Source organism: Petaurus breviceps, unplaced genomic scaffold (genome assembly GCF_028583685.1).
Source record: "Petaurus breviceps papuanus isolate PSGF00001 unplaced genomic scaffold, PetGlider_PUasm1.0 37, whole genome shotgun sequence".
Classification (NCBI taxonomy): domain Eukaryota; kingdom Metazoa; phylum Chordata; class Mammalia; order Diprotodontia; family Petauridae; genus Petaurus; species Petaurus breviceps.
Window position 1 is genome coordinate 28,097,362 of NW_027186296.1, and position 21,491 is coordinate 28,118,852.

General features: G+C 39.7%; 1 protein-coding gene across 1 annotated transcript in view; it reads left to right on the top strand.

The window, feature by feature from the left end:
* The window catches only part of AQP9 (aquaporin 9), a 70,560-nt gene extending 49,805 nt beyond the window's left edge, over positions 1–20,755 (top strand). The window contains exons 3-6 of the mRNA XM_069098150.1: positions 5,715–5,852; positions 8,723–8,841; positions 12,459–12,676; positions 16,706–20,755. Of these exons, the coding sequence (XP_068954251.1) occupies positions 5,715–5,852; positions 8,723–8,841; positions 12,459–12,676; positions 16,706–16,871 (641 nt within the window). The 3' untranslated portion in view covers positions 16,872–20,755. The remainder of the gene's footprint in view (positions 1–5,714; positions 5,853–8,722; positions 8,842–12,458; positions 12,677–16,705) is intronic.
* Positions 20,756–21,491: the final 736 nt, after the last annotated feature.

The following is a 21,491-nucleotide window of genomic DNA, read 5'->3' on the forward strand; positions in this document are numbered from 1 at the left end:
GAGGGCTTATTTTAATGAACATTGACAGCAATTTTAATAAACAGGTAAATGTGAACAAAAAAATGTACCAGCAAGCAAATCACTGGGGAAGAACAGGATGATGCGCTCACTGCTGCAGCTCTGATTGGATGCAGCTCGGAGCGCGGCGTGCGTTTCACGGGGGGGGGGGGACGGTGCATACAGAGGGTACCGTAATGTAGCGTGTAGCGCAGGGGATCACCTTCACTACAGTAGCAATCTCAATAGGGCTTATTTTCGGGGGAGGGCTTATTTTAGAGGAATCTTACACAGTAAGGGGAGGGCTTATTTTCGGGATAGGTCTTATTATCGGGGAAACACGGTAGTAGGTACTTAATAGTATTTGTTTCCTTTCATTCCTGATCTTTATCTTCAAGGTATTGTCCCCTACTCCCTCAAACTGTGAAGACTTTAACCACCAGCAGAACGCACTTAGCTCACAAAGGGACAGGATTGGGGGAAGCAGTGAATGTGGGGATAATCATATCACTCTAATGCTCCAAAATCCTCAGTAGCTCCTCCTGCTTAATGAATAAAATGCAAATACCTTTCTCTATCATTCAAGGCCCTTTCCCAGCTTAAACAAATACTGCTCCCTTTTGTGCTATATCGGATATCCTGTCCATTCTGGCCTCCACTGTCCACCATGCCTGAATAGTCTCCTTCAACATTTCCAACAAAACTTTTCCTTTCCTCCAAGAATCAGCTCAGGTGCTGTGACCTCCATGAAGCCTTCTCAATTAGTTATAAATGATTTCTTCCTCTTCAAAACTCTCACACTATTTGAATTTCTATACAACTTTTGTGTTACAGATTATATCACAGCCAGTTATTATATTTCAGATGATTATATCTCCCTACTGGATAGTATACTCCTTGAGAACTGGGATTAAATGTTGTTTTATCTTTGTTTCCTCACCATCAAGCATAGTACACCACACATAATAGGTGTTTAATAAATAATTGTTGAGTTATATTGAATTCAATTGATTTTAAAGCCCATCAGAGTGAATTTGAGCTTGACAGTAAGTCTTTCAGAGGGGCTCAAGAACACCTAGGGCTATACTTCAATGCCTGGCACATAGTAAGTCCTAATAAAGAGTTGTTGACTGACTGGATTCTTGACATACTTCTAGGGTACCTGATTGCCAACCTGACCTAAAATGTCATGCTTACCCAATCAGGCCATACTCCCAAAGCCCTGCAAACACAGAGCTGTTTCAGCACCTATTGGAGGCTCTCTGGTATCCTAAACTGAAGGCCCCATTTCCTCTTGTTATTGGAGTTTGAAAAAAGACGGCCTACCTTTGAAAGAAAGCAATGCAAGGGGTGGCTAGGTGGTGCAGTGAATAGAGCACCAGCCTTGGAGTCAGGAGGACCTGAGTTCAAATCCGGACTCAGACACTTAAGATGTGCGCACACACACACACATATACACACAAAACCTAGTCATGTGACCTTGGGCAAGTCACTTAACCCCAATTGCCCCTGAAAAAAAGAAAGAATGCAAGAAAGTTCATCTAACTTTGGCTTTGTTTTTGAGCTGTGTTGTTTTCTATGGCTATGGGTTGGTGTCGAATAAACTCTACCCTGTGTAAAAGGGACTTAGGGCAAGATTCACTTGTCACAGAGGATCACCATTAGCAAAGCAGTCTTGCCTAGTAATGATTTTTACTGTATGGATGCTGAAGAGGGATTGATTATAACTCCCTGAGGGCCTCTTGGGTCTGGGCAAGCTACTAAAGAAATTCATTAGGCATGGAACAAAATCTTTGAGGTCCCTGGAGCTCTTTAATCTCGTGATTTTAGGAGTCCACAGTAAGTTTTCTGGGTTTGGTTACACTGATTCAGGGAGTATGTTCTATAGAGTGTGACCAACATTTTAACTCATGCATTACCTTGCTTCAAACACGATTCACAGGCATCAGGCACAGAAAGATGACAATGATTTTATGGATAATTTTCAGTATTCATCAGGATTCTAGGCAAAATTGCAAAATAAGGGGAAATGGTTTCTTCTTATTGTCCTTTCTCCATCTTTTATGGCCTGGTTTTTCTTTCCCTACCAGACATTTGGTTCTCTCATTCTGTTTTTTGATTTTTTAAACCTCCCTAACCTTCTTGGAAGCAGTTCTTGCTCCAAAATTATTTACCTCTCCCTCTTCCTCCCCATGAGACCTTTCTCATGTCTATTCCCCACCTCTATCCCATCTTTAGCGAAATTACTTTCTATAATTCCCAGGTGTTTTAGACAATATTATTAAAGGAATTAAAGTAACCAAAAAGATTAACCCTGGCAAGGATATCTGCATTTAAAAAGATACATTTTTTAAACCCATATGAATTCCAATTAGTGGATGTTTTGGAGAAAGATTTTGGAACTGAAGAGAACTCTTTTTTTTTTTTCTTAAAGCAATCGGGGTTGAGTAACTTGCTCAAGGTTACACAGCCAGTTATTATTTGTGTGTGTGTGTGTGGGTGCCGAGTATCTGAGGCCAGAATCGATCCCAGGTCTCCAGACACTAGGGCCAGCACTCTTACTCACTGTGCCACCTGGCCACCTCTAAGTAATTGGGGTTAACTTGCTCAAGGTTACACAGCCAGTTATTATTTTTTGTGTTTGTGTGGGTGCCGAGTATCTGAGGCTGGAACAGATACCAGGTCTCCCAACTCTGGGGTCAGCGCTCTTACTCACTGTGCCACCTGGCCGCCCCTGAAGAGAACTCTTAATGGCCTTTGCCCATTCTAGGCCTCTGGTCACCTGGACCTTGTTAACAGCAGGAACAAAGGGCAACCAAGGCAGCTGGGTGGTGCCACAGGTTAAGTGTTGGATTTGAAGTCAGGATGACCTCAGATTGAATCCTGCCTTAGACACCCACTAGCTATGTGACCATGAGTGAGCAAGTCCCTTAATTTCTGTCAGCCTTGAGTTCCTCATGAATAAAATGAGGATAATAATAGCACCTACTTCACAGGGCTGTTGTGAGGATCAAATAAGATAACAAAAGTAAACTGCTTTACAAACTTTTAAGTAGTATATAAATATTAGCTATCATTCTCTAAAATTTCTGCTGAGCAGGGCAAAAGAGAACAATAATAATGAAAAGCTGGGGGCCTTTTTTTCTTATGAGTTTCCACCTCCTGGAACCCCTTATTCTCCATCCAAGGCACTTTCCTCACTATAAATAGAGTTCAGTTGTATTTACAAGATTTTACAACCTGTGCTTGAGAATGACTTAGATTTAATTACTGCTTTTAGTGAACAAAAGTCTTAGAATTTGAACTATTATGCCAAGGAACCAGACTATAACACTATTCAAGAATTCACGTATGATTTCATCTAGTAGTCCAAATGTTAATGGCCAACTCTCTAAGGCAGTTCTCCCTCCTGATGCCTAATCTATTTCAGGATAAAAGAAGGCATCATCCTGGGATGGCAACTGCTCTTCGTCCTCTGGTTGTGGCTTAGGAAGAAAGGATAGCCAATGCCATAATGCCCAAGTCCTTTGAACCTGTGGTTCTCTTGACTCTGGGCAAGAAAAGGTGGCAGCAACTCAAATGGAGATGAGCAACATTTTATCTGACCCCACTATAATCCTTTCTCTATTCTTGATTGTTAAACATATCCAAAAATGGGAAAACAACAACAAAACCATGAGATATACAGCATGAACTTGGGGTTGGGAGGTAATAATCCTAGGAAAAGGAAGACAAGGATGTTTCCACTACCTGTTTTTCCTATTCCTGAGGTCTTCTAAGTGCTTGAGTACACAAGGTGATAATGAAATTTCAGTAGATATGTACATAAGACACAAAGTCAATTTGCAAATCCTTGACAGGGAAAAACATTGCTTTTGTTTTGTAGAAGTGCAGAATATATGTAATGTTTTTTGTCCTTTTACAATCCTCTAGGGTAGCATCTTTCCCCCAAAGTCACTAGAGACATCCCTTTAACTGTTAACTTACCAATTCTAAGCATTTCCAAGTACTAAATGTGAGATTAATAACATAACAAAGAAGTGACGCTAGTTCAGACCCTTGTGTCAAACAACTCCAAAGTCAATCTCTAAAGGTGATACCCATAGACAGATGCATAAGGTCATAAGATCATAGATTTTGAATTGGAAGGGAACTTTGAATCTACTTTCTTTCATTTTACAAATGGGAACTAAGTTATAGAAGGGTTCCATAACTTGCCCAGGATTACAGAGATAATAAGTAGAAGAACTGGGACTTGAACCCAGGTCCTCTGAATTCAAATCCAACAGACCTTCCCACTGTCCTGTATGACCTCAGTCTGGTAATAGAAAAAGAACTGGATTTGGAGTCAGAGGAACAGGTCTGAATCATGGCTTTGCTACTCACTACCTATATGGTCCATCATTATCCTCTCCAAATCCCAGTTTCTTCATCTGTAAAATGAAGAGGTTGGGTTAGATGATCTCAAAGGTCCTTTCCTTCTCTAGATCTTAGAATCATAGTATTTGGGTATCAGAAGGGACCCTAGAGGTCTTCTTCAAGAGATGAAGAAAACAACTCAAAATAATTTTAGCTTCTGTGAATGCCCCATTAGGAATTAGTCACTAATGAATTTATCTAAACTATTCTTCAACTTATTCAACATTTCTGACACTTGAGAAAATGCATTTGCTACTCCCTGTTTAAAGTAGTGCTTCCTTTTATTTGTTCCTAATTTAAATTTTATAGGATACCCTACTTCTGGTTGCAACATCTCCCATATATGTGAAATTATTCCATATTTTGTAATTTTCTCTTTTTTTCAACTGTGTTCAGAGGCATAGTGGATCATGTTTAAACCTAATCAAACACTGGCCAGTGACTCTTTTTGGCACATAGCCCCCCACTTTGTCCTCCTATTTCTTAATTTTTTTTCTTTTTCTATTACATTCTAAATGTATACTTATCAAACTCTCCAAACTGAAATCTCTTCTAAATATGGATTATGTTTCCTAGGGGAAAATGTGTTCCTTAGGGATAGCTCAAAAACGATTTTTGCTATTTTTCTGTACAGTAAAAATGAGGAGTCTTGTGATAAGAACAATAAAAAGAAGCCGGTTACTGACTGTACAGATGCAAAGACTTCTGGGAAAGTAAATGATACACTCCACAGAGTAAAAACCATGCCTGACCAGAGAGAAACACAGAAGGCATAGAGAAATCTCTGTCTATCCCAAGGTTACAAGAAAGTCCTTGTGATTTTTTTTTAATATAAGGGAAACATGTTTAGGTAGAGCAGAGAACAAATTTCTCATATGCTACAGAAAACAAACTGAATATCAGTTTCCTGAACTACATAACTGTGTGTTTTTCAGGAACACTTCACTGGAAGTATCCTCTCTTTACAATCTAAAGGTTGCTTTTAATACCCTTGTAATGGAAGTGGAGAATTTACTGGACTTTGCTTTTAATCTAATACGTACACTGGCCTTTTCCCGCCCCCATCATGATAATTTCTGATGATCTGAAAGTGACATTTACTCATCTTGGGGTTTGTTCTATAGACTGTCACTAGAACTAACAGATTATTCATTTTGAGAAATAGAGTAGGAGAGTTTGAAGTCTGACACTATTTCTATTTCCACTATCCAGGTAGTTAGATTTTAGACAATTTTTTCTGTTTCTATTCTGACCCTCCCTCTCATGACTCATGCTCCATTATTTAATATTCCATGCAGGTGGCCACATTAACCCAGCAGTGTCCTTTGCTATGTGCCTCTATGGACGGATGAAATGGTACAAATTCCCTTTCTATATGGCGGCCCAGTTCCTGGGGGCTTTCCTAGCAGCTGCAGGCCTCTTTGGAGTTTACTATGGTGAGTTGGCCACTTGGCTCAGGAAGATAGGGGAAAAGGACTAAATCTGGGTAAAAATTATTTTGAAGATTGTAGTGAGGATAAGGAGATAGTGGGAGAATTTACCAGATGTAGTAATAAGCTCTGGGAAAGGGAATACTCCTCTGAATACAGAAGTGTCCAAGAAGAAAGGAACACTGCCATTATTAGGTCATATTTGCTAAGTCTCTAAAGGAACTTAACGTTGTGTTAAAGATAGAGAAAAATAATAATGATAGTAATTTACATGTATACAGTGCTCTGAGAGATCTAACACATGAGGGGGAAAATGTGAATAGTGTATTGATGTTTTTCAGGAGTTTCTTTTTCCATTGTTTTCTCCCATTTGATTGGGGGAGGGAAAATGGGCCAATGGAACTAGGTAATTTGAATGGCTTTTGGGAAGAAAACTTGGAAGAGAGAAGGTCAGCATAATGAAGTTAGAATTGAAAACTGTCCCCTCCTCTGGCACAGATTCTTTCTATAAGACTGTTAGTATTGCTGAGTAAAAGTAACTAATGAGAGGGGCAGCCAGGTGGCACAGTGAGTAAGAGCGCCAGCCCCAAAGTCGGGAGACCTGGGATCAGTTCTGGGGTCAGATACTTAACACCCACACAAAATAACTGGCCATGTAACCTTGAGCAAGTTACTTAACCCTGATTGCTTTTAAAAAAAAAAGTAACTAATGAGAACAAAGGATTGAAGGTCAACAAAATTTGGAATTCTAATTGAGACACTCACTATGTTAAGCAAGCTATGGAATATCTCTAAGTTTCAGTTTCCTCATCTCTAAATGAGGTTTATAGATGATAACCTCTGAAATACCTTCAAGTGCTAACATTGTGTCATTGAAATTGGATCCAAAAACATTCTCCTAATCTGGTCCAAATCGAGAACCATTATATTTCAGCTTCCCCAATCAACGTATTTTATAAGACGGGAGTCACTAGTCATAGGAAATAGTTCATAGGATCAGTCAGTGAATTCACATTTATGAATATTACACTGCGCTAAGTACTGAGAATAAGAAGAAAGGTAAAAACAGGCCTTCCTCTCAGGAAGCTCACAGTCGAAGGGGGAAGTTAGCATGCAAACAACAAGCTACGTACAAGACAAAGCGAAGATGTCAACAGAGGAAGGGCACTAGAATTAAGGCGGGAAATGCTTCCTAGACCACAGATTTAGGGCCAGAAAATTCTGGCAAAATGATTCTACTGCAGCCACACACCTTCTCAATTCAACTCAGTATACATTCCATGCCACAAATGGAATTTGGGAAGGGGATAATTCGGGAATTGAAAATTCAGAGTTTCACCACCCAGCGGTAAAATTATCTTCAATAGAAGAATTGAAAAATAAGCCAGATCTGAAATATGGGCTAGGCTGTGCTACTAGCCAATCACAGTCATTACTACCCAGATCCCTTTCTCACTCCACGAAGAGATAAAAGTGGTAGAATGGGAAAACAAAACAAAACAAAAAAAACCACTGGATTTGAAATCAGAGAAGACATGATTTCTGGTCTGCTGTTAATTAGCTGTATGATATTGGTTTGTCTCTTCAGACTGCTTACATCTAAAAGGTACAAGGGTGGGTTGGTAAAATTTTAATAACCAGCTCTCCAAAAACATAAGACTTAAATTTTTAAATTTTATGTGTAATTAACATGTTCCTTAACATTTTTTCAAGTTTAGATTGGGGAAAGGGGAGGTGTCCCTGCAAACTACAACCCAAGAGGCAAAAATAAAATATGTAAGTTGTGGGCAGTACAAAAACAATTAACCAGCCAGATATGGCCTTCAGGTCATTGTTTGCCGATCCTTGGTATAGATAATCAATAAAACAATAAATCAAGCCTTAATTTATAGCTTTGCCAGTTTCCCAGGTATACATGTTTACCTTGAAAATTTAACAATCAGCTTTTCTGAGTCAGTGGGAGCACACCCCTAATGGAGGATGATAAAATTTAGAGTTTGAAGGGATTCTAATGATTAGCTAACCCAATCCCTTCATTTTAGGATCATAGGTCTAGGGTTGGTACCAATCCCCCATTTCACAGGAAACGAACCCAGAGAGGTTAAACAGCTAGTAAAGGAACAGAAGCATGATTCAATCCCAGGTCCTCCAACTCCAAAACCAACTTACTTTCTACTGTACCATGCTGCCTTTCTATAAAAGAGGAAAACTGAGGCTGGGAAAAGTAGCTTCCCCAAGATCATATGGGTGGTAAAAAGCAGAGCTAGGATGTAAACTCAGGGTTCTCTGACTTTGGTTCCAGTGCTCTTTCTTCTATGCAACAGGGCCTTCTGGTTGGGCTGAAAACAAGTCTTCCCTCCCTAAAATTCTTACCTTCTAAACTCCTGTATGTCAGGCATTTCTCATCCTATATCCATTTTGAAACTTTGGATGCACCCAACTATATTCTAAATCCTAAGGCAGCTGTGGGCACCAATGGAATCTCCACGGAGTTTTTTTGGGGGCACACACAGGTCCACAGAGTCTATCTTGCTCATAGGTCAATTCAGAAACTACAGAGGAAAAATGAGTTGATTATAAGATCCCTATAAACTAGTAATTGATTCAGGCCCAGAGTGGTCCAGCTGAAATAGACGTGGGTTTTCTGTACTCCCCCTGATACTAACCAAAATCTTAGAGATGATCCTGGAAAGCTCCAGAACCACCCTGAATTTGACATTTTTTATGACTATCATCATCCAAAATTGGGAGAAAACTAAGGTAGCAACAAATTTCACTTAAATGTTTAAGCAATGTATTGTTTTCTCTGTCCTGCTTTTTTTCCCCTTTATGGTTTCCAAAAGAATACTAATAAACAGGGGCTTTGTTTTTTATAGATGCACTTATGTCATTTGCCGGGGGAAAATTGATCATTACAGGAGAAAATGCAACAGCACAGATTTTTGCAACATATCCAGTTCAATATCTGACTGTAGGAAATGAATTTGCAGACCAGGTAAGTTCAGATGCAAGGTAAACTAGATGGAGGTGGGCAGGGTAGTAGAATGTTCACGAAACAGGATTAGTCAGACGGAAAATAGAAGATGAATCTTCGAAGGGAGGGATGGATGGCCCAACCTATCCTGCTAAATGTACATATTAATTTTTTTAATTAGCTATTTACTACTAAACCTCTAAGAAAGCCCATGGACTTCAACATGCACAAACACATACACACACGTTTCGAAGACATCCAGACATTCAAACTATGTTTCAAAATTTATCATATTTTCTTTCTTCACTATTGGTGGGATAAGGGATACGAGGGAGAGAATTTGGAACTGAAAACAAAAAATAAAATAACAAAATATGCCCATTATACTGTCATTTTAAATTAGTTTTCAGAATCTATACCATGTAACCAATTGACCCAAAAAGCATTACTATTCTACTATACTACTGGTCATTTTCTAGCAGTTTAAAGACTGACACTGACATCTTGACGGATAATATTACATTTTTACTAGGGCCCAAGTAGCATTTTCCAAATTTTTTTTCCTTCCTGAAGAGAAGAATTATTCCCAATCTTGTCTCTGGGATAGCTACAGAGTGAGTTCACTATAGATGTTTAGAGAAAGGGTTCAAATGAGATAACATGTAAACCACCTTGCAAACCTTACAGAGATACATGTTACCTATTAATAATAATTATTATAAATAATAAGTAACTTATAATGATAAAGGGATAATGGGATTAGTTAAATAGTCAAAGCTAGGCTCCAAACAGACCTCCAGTTGCCAGGGAAGAAAAGACCTGGGATACAAGTAGAAACTGATGAAACTAGGAAGAAATTACTGATTTCTCTGTAGCTAAGGAGAAAACCATAGCCAGGAATATAACTTAGGTAGATTGACAGTGGTACCTGAAACCAACTAATATCTAAGACAGGGGTGGGGAAACTGTGACCTCAAGGCCACAAGTGGTGAGGTCCTAGAGGTCCTTAAGCCCAGTGCTTCAATTAAATCTAAACATCACAAAACAAATTCCCCTAATAAAAGGATTAGATTCTCTTCGATCCTAAGACTTCTCCAAAGCTAGACTCGATCCTTTCTATATGCCTGTATATAGTTTATAGAAATCACTACATTTGAAGAACTCAGGGTGAAGAATGAGGAAAATATTTTTTGGGCATGGCCAATGAATAAATTTGTTTTGCTCAACTATGCATATTTGTTACAAGTGTTTTGTTTTTCTTCCTCCCCCCAATGTAAAGGGAGGAAATAAAAGAGAGTAAAAAAATAGCCTTTTTTGTTAATTAAAAAAATAGAATTATGTTTCTTTTTAAATCATCTAACTTAACGTAGCTTGTGAAACTTAAGAAAAATTGGAGCTGAAGACTTGTCATGAAGAGTTATAAAGGGATAGCTAACATTCTTGAGGCTGCAGCCACCAGAAGGAGCCCCAAGCAATTAGGTGGAAACAATAGAAGTTTTAAAAAAAACTCCTTCCTTTAGGGTCTAGGCTTGTCCACAAATCATCCAAGAAAGTTCAGTGATTTTGCTACTTTTAAAGATCTCCAGAGAAAGAGATCTTATAACTCCTATTCTGGTCCCCTATGATCCTCCTAGTCAAGAAAATTTCCCTTAAATTCTTCCTATTGCATTTTATATCTGTTTCAAGGTGTAATTGAATTGATAGACCCATTTATGCAGGGATAAGACAGCATTTTCCAGTAAAGTTACTAGATGTTTCCCCCTCAAGACCCATCAGAAACAAGAGACTCAGCCTGAACAAGTTTGCTAAGCTATGACACGAATTCTAAAACTATCCCCTTGGCAGACCGCACTATACTGGATAATTAGAAGTTACATCATAAAGAATTCTCATGGCACCTGTTCTTAAGGATTTCACAGACTACTGAAGGGGAACAAAACTGGCTGGCACGTGTTCAACAGAAATATTTGAATACAAGTATAGTATATTACCAAAGTGTATTGGAGGACGGAGTGGGGCAGGACTGAGGAGGCTCCCTGGGGAAAGCCAAAGAGATGATCTTAAGCTGTTATCTGAGGTAGGGAAAGGATGCTTCAGGGTGATTAGAGATTCATAAGTGAAGGCCCATCAGCAGGAAGAAGGGATGTCATGAGAAGAAGGGGAAGCTGAGGGTGCATAATGGGAGACAAAATTATTGGTAGGGTGGGGCCAGCCAGTAGAAAACTTTATCATTTTCAGCCAGAGGTGCATGTGCCTATGGGCCTGTATAAACTAGCAGCTTTCTGTACAAAAAAAAAGAATGTTTTGCATCTAGGATTATGAGGAAAGGTTAGTTATTAAGGGCTTTAGGGGTTTCAATAGGACCATATTATGGGTATTGGAGTAGGTGAAAGATACAAAAATGCCAGTGGATTCCACTACCCTATTTCTTTACATGATGGATGTGAGGGGATTTCTTTTGAGATTTTCCATTTAAATGAAATAGGAGGCCTCCTAGATCTGTTTCCATCTAAGTTAGAAGATGATAAGGCCTATTTATTTGCTTTCACCAAGTTGGACTTGCCCTGGCAAGGATTTGATTTTTCTTTCTCAGGATTTGAGCCAACAACTACCCACCAGAGCCACTGTAACACCATGGAAATGGGAAAAATCCATTTCTTTCTGAATCCTTCCATGTAGTTCAGGCTTATCTCTTCTCAGCAGAAAACACTACCCTCTAGGGATATGACTGACCTCCAGGACCACAACATGGTTGTATTATAACATTACAACATTCTTGTATTATAACTGCCCTCAAAGACGTTCATTCTTTGGTCTTTCCCACTAAGGAGAAGTGCTGAAGGCAACATAAGATTAACCCAGAGAGTGTCTGCACAGTGACCTCACCACTTTACCAAAAAAAGCGAAAGTTGCAGTCCTGGTCTTACATGTGCCCATTTCCCCTAATAGAATGTAAGCTCTCTGAGGGCAGGGACCATTTAATTTTTGTCTTTGAATCTGTAATGCCTAGAACTGAGGCAGGATCAGATAGCATTGATCACCAGTGCCTGACACAGAGAAGGTAAACTTTATAAGAATTTGTTGATTGACTAATTCATTCAGGGAGTTGCCTCTTTGACATACACCCTCTTTTCTTCTGAAATCATTCAAGATTTCATTGATTCATGATCCCAAAGAAGGCCACCTAGAGTGACTGGCATCCAGAGTATTTTCCTGACTTTCTGATCAAATTAAGTACAGTTCTGGTTAGCTATTTTCAGTCTGTCCGATGAAATTCATCAAGAGCCCCAGTATCCAGAAAAGATCACACTATGTACTTTCCTCTCATTCACAAATTGGTCTCTTCAAGGCCCTGTCACAGGGGTCAATGATTACTGAAATGATTGCAAGAGGTAATAGGGACCCTGAGCTCCTCTAGCTTGGGGTCTTGGGAGAGCAGCTGCTGGAGATACATAAAGAATCTCTGCCCTTGGGGGTTGTTATAAAATGAAAATCCCCAGTCTTGGCCAAATGAAACCTCTGCTCTCTAAGACAACAGCATTCGATTTCTTCTCTTAGTAGGTCCCAATTTCTTAGCCCTGAGACCACTAGGGAGGCCACAGATTTTAACTCACCGATGCATTCTTCTCCCTCTCCAGGTGGTGTCTTCCACTATCCTTCTCATAGTCGTCTTTGCCATTTTTGATGAAAAAAACTGGAGGGTCCCCAAGGGCCTAGAACCCATTGTCATCGGCCTACTTATCCTTCTCCTTTCTTCCTCACTGGGGCTGAACAGTGGTTGTGCCATGAACCCAGCTAGAGACCTGAGCCCCAGACTATTCACAGCTCTGGCAGGTTGGGGGTTTGAAGTCTTCACGTAAGTGACCTTAGATGGAATTGTTAAATAACTATTATGGCCCATGTGGACTCTTGACAGGTGATAAGGTAACATTAAGAGGGACAGCATTTAAAAGGAATTATATACATGTATCATCTCACCGAAAGGGTATGTTTTTTTCTTGTTGTTTTGTTTTAACATTGGTATAGGGAACTTCCACTGAAGAAACAACTTGATAATGCAGCTTAGGAACTTGTACTATAGTTCTTATAGTCTTAGTTTCCCAGTGCACTGAGAGGTTAAGTGATTTGCCCAGGATTACATAGTCAGTGTATCAGTGGCAGGATTTGAACCCAGGTCTTCCTGACTCTGAAGCCAGTTCTTTATCTAGTATGCCACACTGCCTCTCAAAAGACTTAGATTTTTATGTTGAGGAAAAATCTGTTGCTGGGATATAGGTAAAGAACAGTTTGTCCCACACAGAGATAACTTGTATTAAGCTTGATAAAGAAATTTCTATGTTAAATAAACAAATTATTATTATTAATTATAGCTATATATCATTATATTTTATATACATTTATCATTAAATATTTTATATTAATATCATATATTATTGCATATTATATAGCTCTCTACACACACACATAATTTAGCTCAGTGCCTGGCACATAGTAGGCACTATATAAACATTAGCTATTACGATATGATGATGATGATGATTATAGCAAAGAGAAGGTGCTATAAATGTTTGTTCCCCCTCTCCATCCCGCCCCCTAAATGGTAGGATTCAGAGATTCCCCACAGGGAATACAGTGTTGGACTTCACCTCCCATCAGTTGTGTGGACATGCGCAAGTTGCTTTAACTCCCTAAGACTCAGGTTTCTCATCTGTAAAATGGAGATAACAATACCATACCTGGCAGGAGTTGCCATGACAACTCAAATGAGATCATCTACATAGGAGTTCTTGGTGATCTTTAAAGAGCTATAGAAATGTTTGTTATTATTGTTGCACTTTCTCCCCTTCTCAGAATGACTCAAGGGGATCTTGGGTTAACTACTGGCCAATATCCTACAGGCTCCCTCCCTCCCATATGAGTTTATGCCTCATCTACTTCCAAAGTTCCAGACCATCCCCCCACCCCCACCCCTACCCCTCTCCTCAGCCAATCACAGCCAGTCTCAAGAGAGAATCCTATCCCTCTAGGAGCAAACTCTAGCCCTACTACATCCCTCTAGTTGAGGGATGGCAAAACATCAAAGTAAGCTCTGGCTTAATGTTTTCAATGAAGAGTGAGTTCGTAAATTCTCATGTGGGCACACACAGTCATGTATATATTAATGGACTTATGTTTCTAAGCAGGATGGGAGACTAGGTTTGCCTTGATCTGAGGCAAGGAACCAAGGCTTTGTAAACCAACTGATCAAAATTTGTACACATCACAAGAGTGTATCTTAAGCCTTCCACGGAACATTGAAAACTGTGGGCTACTACCCACATGACAAGACAGGACAACTGAATTAATAGGAACAGGGCGTGAGACAGACTGACCACTAATCTTGGGGTAGAGTGTATCTTGTTCTGGTTCTATAATCCCTGCTTAGTGTGGTCAGACAAAGACTGGCAATTGTGGACTGGCAGCTTGAGAGAAGTAGATTTCTCCAGGTGGTAGGTGCACTTAAAGCAGAAATGTAGAGTCAGCTTTCCAGTGAGCCTTTCCCCTTCACCCTTCTGAGGCACTAATTTGTTGGTAATAGGCTTGGTAGAAGGTAAAGATTTTCACAGGGCCATGAACTCATTCCAGGGACCAGTTTAGATCCTTAGCCATCTTGGCAATTTCCACTCAGCAATGTATTCTTGTTCCTTCAATTTGGAGCTGCTGCCAGGGATGGGGAACCAATGGCCTAAAAGTGGCCTTCAGGGTCCTCAAGAGTGACCCTTTGACTGAATCCAAACTTCACAGAACAAATCTCCTTAATAAAAGGATTTGTTCTGTAAAACTTGGACTCTGTCAAAAGGCCGCACCAGAGGACCTAGAAGGCCACATGTGGCCACAGGTTCCCCACCCCTGCTACCCTTGTGATTTTCCTATTATTCCTTCATCTGCAGCTGCACCTTATTTCCTCAGTTCCAGACTAAGCCACAAGCTTGGGGTCTAAGAGGGACAGATGGAACAATGAGACTTTCATCACTTGACTCAGAGAGCCCAGCAGATTTGGAGACAATTTTTTTTTTAACTGTGCAATAATAGTGACATCTGGTGGCTACTTCATCCAATATCAGGTTCCCTTCCAGAAAAACCTAAATCTAGGACTTAACGATATTAGAATCAGATGGAATCTTGATCTAGTCCAATGCCTTCATTTTAAAAATGGAAAACAATGGCCCAGAGAGGTTAGACAACTTACCCACAGAGCCAAGACTAGGGGAAAGCAAGGTAGGTAGGAGATTACTCAGGACACAACACAATGTAGTTTTTGGGTTTTTTTGCAAAAATACTTACAAATATTTGACATTAATAACTGTATTACTAATTTTTGTTGCTGTCAACAGGAACCAACGTGGTTGTTGATTGATGTATGATTCAATTCAACAAGCATTAAGCACATTATGTATAAGACACTAATATTAATGCTGTGTACTGAGATAAAAACAGACTAGATCATAACTTAAGGAGTTTATTACCTACTAATTATCTAGATCACATTATAATAGAGTACATATTTTTAATAAGGAAAATTTAACTCTCTTCAGTATTTATTTATATTGTGCTAAATTAAGTCTCTATCATACAGTGGAATATGTTGGGGGTTCAAGCTTTCACTGGACAGAAATATACAGGGCATGGTTTTCTAATGTAGTAGGTTAGGGAGCATTTTTTTTAACTCTTCCCATGTAGAACATACAAAGATTCTCCTCTGTTTACACCAGATCATTTTAGCTGGTTAGTAACAGTGCTGGGTACTAGAATCTAGTTTGTCCTGACTTCCAATAATATGAAGCTCTTGCCCATCTCATTCCCCTTTTCAGTCACCTTTTATGTTTTGCCTTTCCCCATCAGAAAGTAAGCTGCTTGATAGCAGAGGCTGTATCATCATTGTCATCATTGTTACTATTATCATATTTGAATTCCTATTGCTTAATAAAGTACCTGGCACATAAGTGCTTAATAAATACTTTATCTAGCTTCCTAGCTTTGGCCAGATAAACTGCCCCCTCTCTAGAGAACATGGTGAGAAACTACTGCCAAATTCAGCTACCTCAATGTAGAATCTAGTATACCATAATATCCCCAATTGGTTGTTTAACACTTAGGAGTACTGGTGTGAGAGATACATGTGGGGCAAATTCTATCAGAAAGTCTATGTGACCTCAAAGATAAACACTGGTTTACTATGTACTTTGTACCTAGTGAATGCTTAATAATATTTTTTTATTTTATTATATATTTATTATAAATATTTTATAATTTCCTTCATTCATTAACTTGATTTGCACACCCAAGTCAATCCAACAGAAATTTATTATGTAGATTTAAAACACTATACCAGGCCCTGGAAGAAAAAGACAAAATTTTAATAGCAGCCCCAGCCCTCAAAAAGCTTGCACTTCACGTATGGTTAATTTGATGTCAATGATGGTGTCTCCTCCCAGCTTATGCTGTTTCAGGATTAGTTAGTTACCCCTAAATGAACTCCCCAGGCTGCATCTAAGGCTCCTCAGTCTTAACTATATAAGTACAAACGTGTTCTTAGCTCTCACAAATCTTATTGTTTGTTTGCTACTCATCTGATAAATCATGTAGGTTAGTTTGGTTGGAAATCAATTCAGCAGGGTCCTGGGCCTGGGCAATTCCTGTCTCATTCTTCCTTTAGGGCATATTCACTGTACTCACCTATTTTCTTCCCCAAACTCTGGAAAAATGACAAAAGGAACCGAGTACATACATGGTAGAGGTCCATAGGTAATCAGTTTTTGATGGGTGGAAAGCCAGCTAGTCAGAGAAAAATGAGTCATCCAAACTAAACATGAGTTGTAATGTGAATTTCCTGCTTGCATTTCAGAGCTGGACATTACTTCTGGTGGATCCCAATAGTGGGACCTTTCCTTGGTGGTGCCTTAGGAGGCTTTATCTATATTTACGGCATTGAAATCCATCATGCAGACCCAAACACGGATGAAAAGATGGAACAAGTGGAGGAGAAACATGAACTCAGTGTGATAATGTAATAGCATGCCCAACCCTGGGTTGTGCGGCTTATTACAGCCACGGTCTATAACTATATCTATTCACTAAAAGTTCAAATTTGATGAAGTTGTAAGACTGAAAGCTAGGGGAAAATCCACTCACTTGTGTTGGGCCCATCGGGACAGATACTCTACAGTACGGCTAAACAAGAAGTTGGGATGGAAGCTGCTACCTTTGGCTCTGCAGGTTGGGTGTTCCCCTAGGAAAGCACTTGAGATGGAATCTTCTGATGGAGTAGAACTTCCCTCCCCCCATGCTTTTGGTTTCATCCTTGTGATGTTAATTCTTTGGGGTAGGATACTTGATTACTGACATGCTCACTTGGATTTATCCCAGTTGCATTATCTGTAAAGAAATATTTCATTCAGTGCCATCATGTACCAGGTCTTTTACTGTGTGAGTCCCAAAGATTATTTTCTGAGTACCAAGGTGTGTATTCAAAGACTTACAGTTGTCTCAGTTAACTTATCTGTGACTGGAAGCTTATAGAACTTAAGATTCTAACTGCTTGCTAACTCTGCTGCTAATAATACATTCACTGGTAAAATCATACATCCTAGAAATGGTTTTGCCAAAAAAAAACTGAAAATGTCTTTCAAAAGAAAATATAAACTATGCTCATGGTCCTTTAAATCAGTCATGGGAAAAAAAAAGCACTGACCCACGTATCCACATCTTTAATAAATCAGAGAAAGACTGAATAGGAATCAAGACTGTCTATTCCCAATGTGTTGTTTTCTCATGACACTCTGTATCTGTTGAGGGTGCCCTAGGATACTATCAATCCAGAGCCAGTAGATTTTGATAAGCCAATTGAGCAACCAGTGGCTGTCCCATGGAACAGATTAAGTGTTTAGTCACTCCTGATCTGATTTTCAAGATGGCTAACTACAATGGACCTACCTCTTTTCTGGTCAGCAGTTTGTCTTGTAAAGATCTGCTAGGCAGCTGTGTTTTGCATACCACCTAATATAGAAAAAAGTACACAAGAAAGAAGATCATGGCACTGGATACTATCTTGCAGGGTTGTATAAATTTTGGAGGCCCAAATGGAATTTTCTGTAGCAGCAATATTTGAAAATTGGTTTAATCCTTTTTAGAGAGTGGTATCAAACTGAATAGAATATGGATCTCTGCAGGCCACATAATATCTTTTAAAAAACACAAATTAACATCATCTATGTTTTATTGTATTTTTATTTATTTTGTTAAACATTTCCCAATTACATTTTAAACCAGTTCAGGACATACAGAGAAGTTTTGTCGCCCAATGCTCACTAATCTGACACCTCTTTAGAGGGCAGGAATTCTTATATAATAGCCTGAAATGTGATGGAACGTTCAGCATGCACAATATTTCACTTCCTTTGAATCCTTTAGTTCTAAAGTACTTGCCAACCATTAGCCAAGAACTACTTGGCATGTTGTAGTCTTCTTGTGCTTTCTCTATTAACACTTTTACATTCCAGATAGGTCAGACCACTGGGCTACTAATTCTAATGAGACTAAATATAACAGTGATAAATGTAAGTTCCTGCACTTTGATTCAAAAAACTAACTATATAACTGCACATGTCCAAGGGGGAAGTTGGCTTGACAATCATTCACATGAAATAGTAGGTAAAAAAGCTACCAAGATCCAGACTATAAGATATGCATAGAGTCCAAACTATGGGAAGTGACAGTTCCACTGTTTTTCCATAATCAGAGTTTCTCTAGAGTATAGCTTTTAATTCTGGGTACCACATTTTGGGAAGATCATGGACAAATGGGACATCCTATGAGAGGACTGAAAACTGTGAAACGTGGAAATTGGTTGAAGGAATTGGGGACATTTAGACTGGAGAAAGGAAGACACGGAAGATGTCCTAAGGAGATGTTTTGCTTGGCTTTAGCAAGCAGAACAAAGAATAATGGATGACAGTTTCAGAAAAACAGATTTTGCTTTAGGTAAAGGACAACTTTAATAATTGAATGTTCAAAAGAGGAATAGGTTACTTTCATGGATAATGGGTACCCCTTCACTAAAGGTCTTTAGACAAAGGTTGGATTTGTGGGAGATGGTACAGCAGGAATTCTTCTCCAAGTATTGGACTAAATGATCTCTGAGGTTCCTTCTAACTCAGACTCCGTGATTCTATGATTGTAACTTTTCTTCCTATGTCCAAAATAGCAAGAGTCTCAATCTTCAGGTTGGGAAGCACTGACAGAAATCATAAGATCACCGACACAGATCTGAGGCCATGTAGCTCAAACCTTCCATTATACAGACAAGGAACTGAGGCCCAGAGAGAAAAGCTTAAGTGACATACTCAGTCATAGTTAGTGTCTGAAGTGCGAATTGAATCCAAGTTTTCCCTCGCACTGTATCCACTATTCTATACTGATAGCTTAGCCCACAAATCTTGTCTCCTGTCTTGTCCTTGTCTGGTCTCCCGTTAGATTCAGCTACTCAAGGCAGGTAGGAATCTACCCTCTTTGAAAAGACTCCCAGAATGATCACATGACAGATCCAAGTAGCCTCGCCTCCTGTCTTCAGCTGGGGCTCCTCTCCTGGCACACAGAGATCCCACCCATGAGTCAGACCTTGTGGAATGGAAGTGGCATCTCTGGAAACCAGCATGGCCAAGACAGTGCCCCCCTGGGGAAGGGACAGCTGGGCCTTCCTTACTGACTTGTCCCAGGCCCCAGGCTCGCCTCCAACTCGTGTAAGCAACGTGTAGTTCCCAGGAGTTCATTATGCTGGATGGACTTTCCACCTGGAGGAAGCAAGAATAGAGCAGAATGTCTCTGTGGTCACTCAGTCCTCCCCAGTAAAGTCAGCCTGGCCTCACAGCATCTGAACAGACTCCCAGCCAGAGGCAAAGTGTGTGTGTGTGGGGGGGGGGGTGTCAGTGGAGGACCCTGGCTCCAAGATCTGCTTCCCCAGAAAGGACCTTTTTTTAACCAAACAGTGAGGGCAGCCTTGCCCCCTCCTTCTCTTCCCCCATATCTTACATATTCTAACAAGAAAATGGGATAGCACATGGGTAGCCTAAGCGGTGGATGACTATTTCAGATGTCTTCTTACATGTATATGTTGTTGTTATTTTCTATCTTACACATTCTCTGAATGTTTATATTCCAATAAAAGGATATGGCACAGCCTCTTACAAGAACAGTTTGTAGACCTGATGATGTGATTTCACTCAGATGTCATCCTTACCAAGGACAGGTGATAAAGTCCCCTCTAAATCCCTTTTGGTCCTCATTTCCTAGCATTCTGCTCCAGTGTGGTGGTTAACAGTCTCTCAGAAGAACCCTTCAAATATGTGAAGACCTGTTCTCAGGGTTCCCTTTGGTCTTCTCTTCTAGCAAAATAATCCCAGCTTCCTAAACTTTGCTTTATTTTAAACAATGCAACTCTATAAAAGTTGCTTTAAAAAAAACAAACCTGTTAAGAGTATGGTTATACTCATGGTGTTAAGAGAGAAAGGATCTTATAGATTAGGTATTATCTAGCTAAAGCTGCTCATTCTTCACATGAGGATCAATATGGGGAAATGACATACCCAGGGCATACAAGATTCCAGTGGATATATTCCATTGTGTCTTATGTCCTTATCAGGCTGATTTCATAGCTTGGCAGCACACTGCTCCCAAAAAATGAAAGCTCTGTGTCTTTTGAGATCATTCCCCTAGATACTAGTACAAGGGTGAGAAGAGATAGAACCCTGAAAATGTTTTTATCTTACTGAAAGGTATAATTCGAAGTCGTTTTTAGATGGCTGGAGTTTTATGCTCACTTCATAATTTGCTATCGTTCCTGGTCAGTCTAATCTCCCTGTTGTAGCAATTCCAAATGTCTCTTTCTCCCTGTTCTGCCCATGACTCTCCTAAGGTATTGCATTCCTATGAGTCTTTCCAGTGTAAGTCTTTTTCATGTAATCCCAAGTACTCCAGTGATACAAATATGTCAAACATGTAGACTGAGTCTGAAAGAGCTAAGGCTTGAGCATTCAGCTAAGATTCAGCGTAAAAGTCTTGGGCACTGATATTTGCTGTGCAACATTGCTCTTAGATACCTATGACAGACTAATGAAAGTCAAAGGTGAAATGCCTCCAGCAGATTTATGCTCTGCTCACTATCAATTGTACGGACTTGTTTTCTTGCTTCAGAATTACCTGGAGATCTTTTTAGGGTGAAGGCATTATTTCTTTTTTGAGTTATTACACTACTCTCTAAGATTTAAAAAATGGATTTTCTACCACCTCATTCCACCAACCCAATCATGAATCTCCTTAAAGGATCACAGATGTAGTGCTTAAAAGAACCTCAGAGACCCTTTAGTCAACCTCCCATTTTAGAAATGAGGAAATTGAGGTCTAGCATGTTTAAATGACTTGCTCAAGGACACACATGGAAGCTAGGTGACACAGTGGAAAGATGCCGGGCCTGGGGTCAGAAAGATTCATCTTCCTGAGTTCAAATCTGGCCATAGACACTTACTAGCTGTGTGACCTTGGGCAAGTCCCCTAATCCTGTCTGCCCCAGTTTTCTCATCTGTAAAATGAGCTTGGAGAAAGAAATGGCAAACCCCTCCAATATCTTTGCCAAGAAA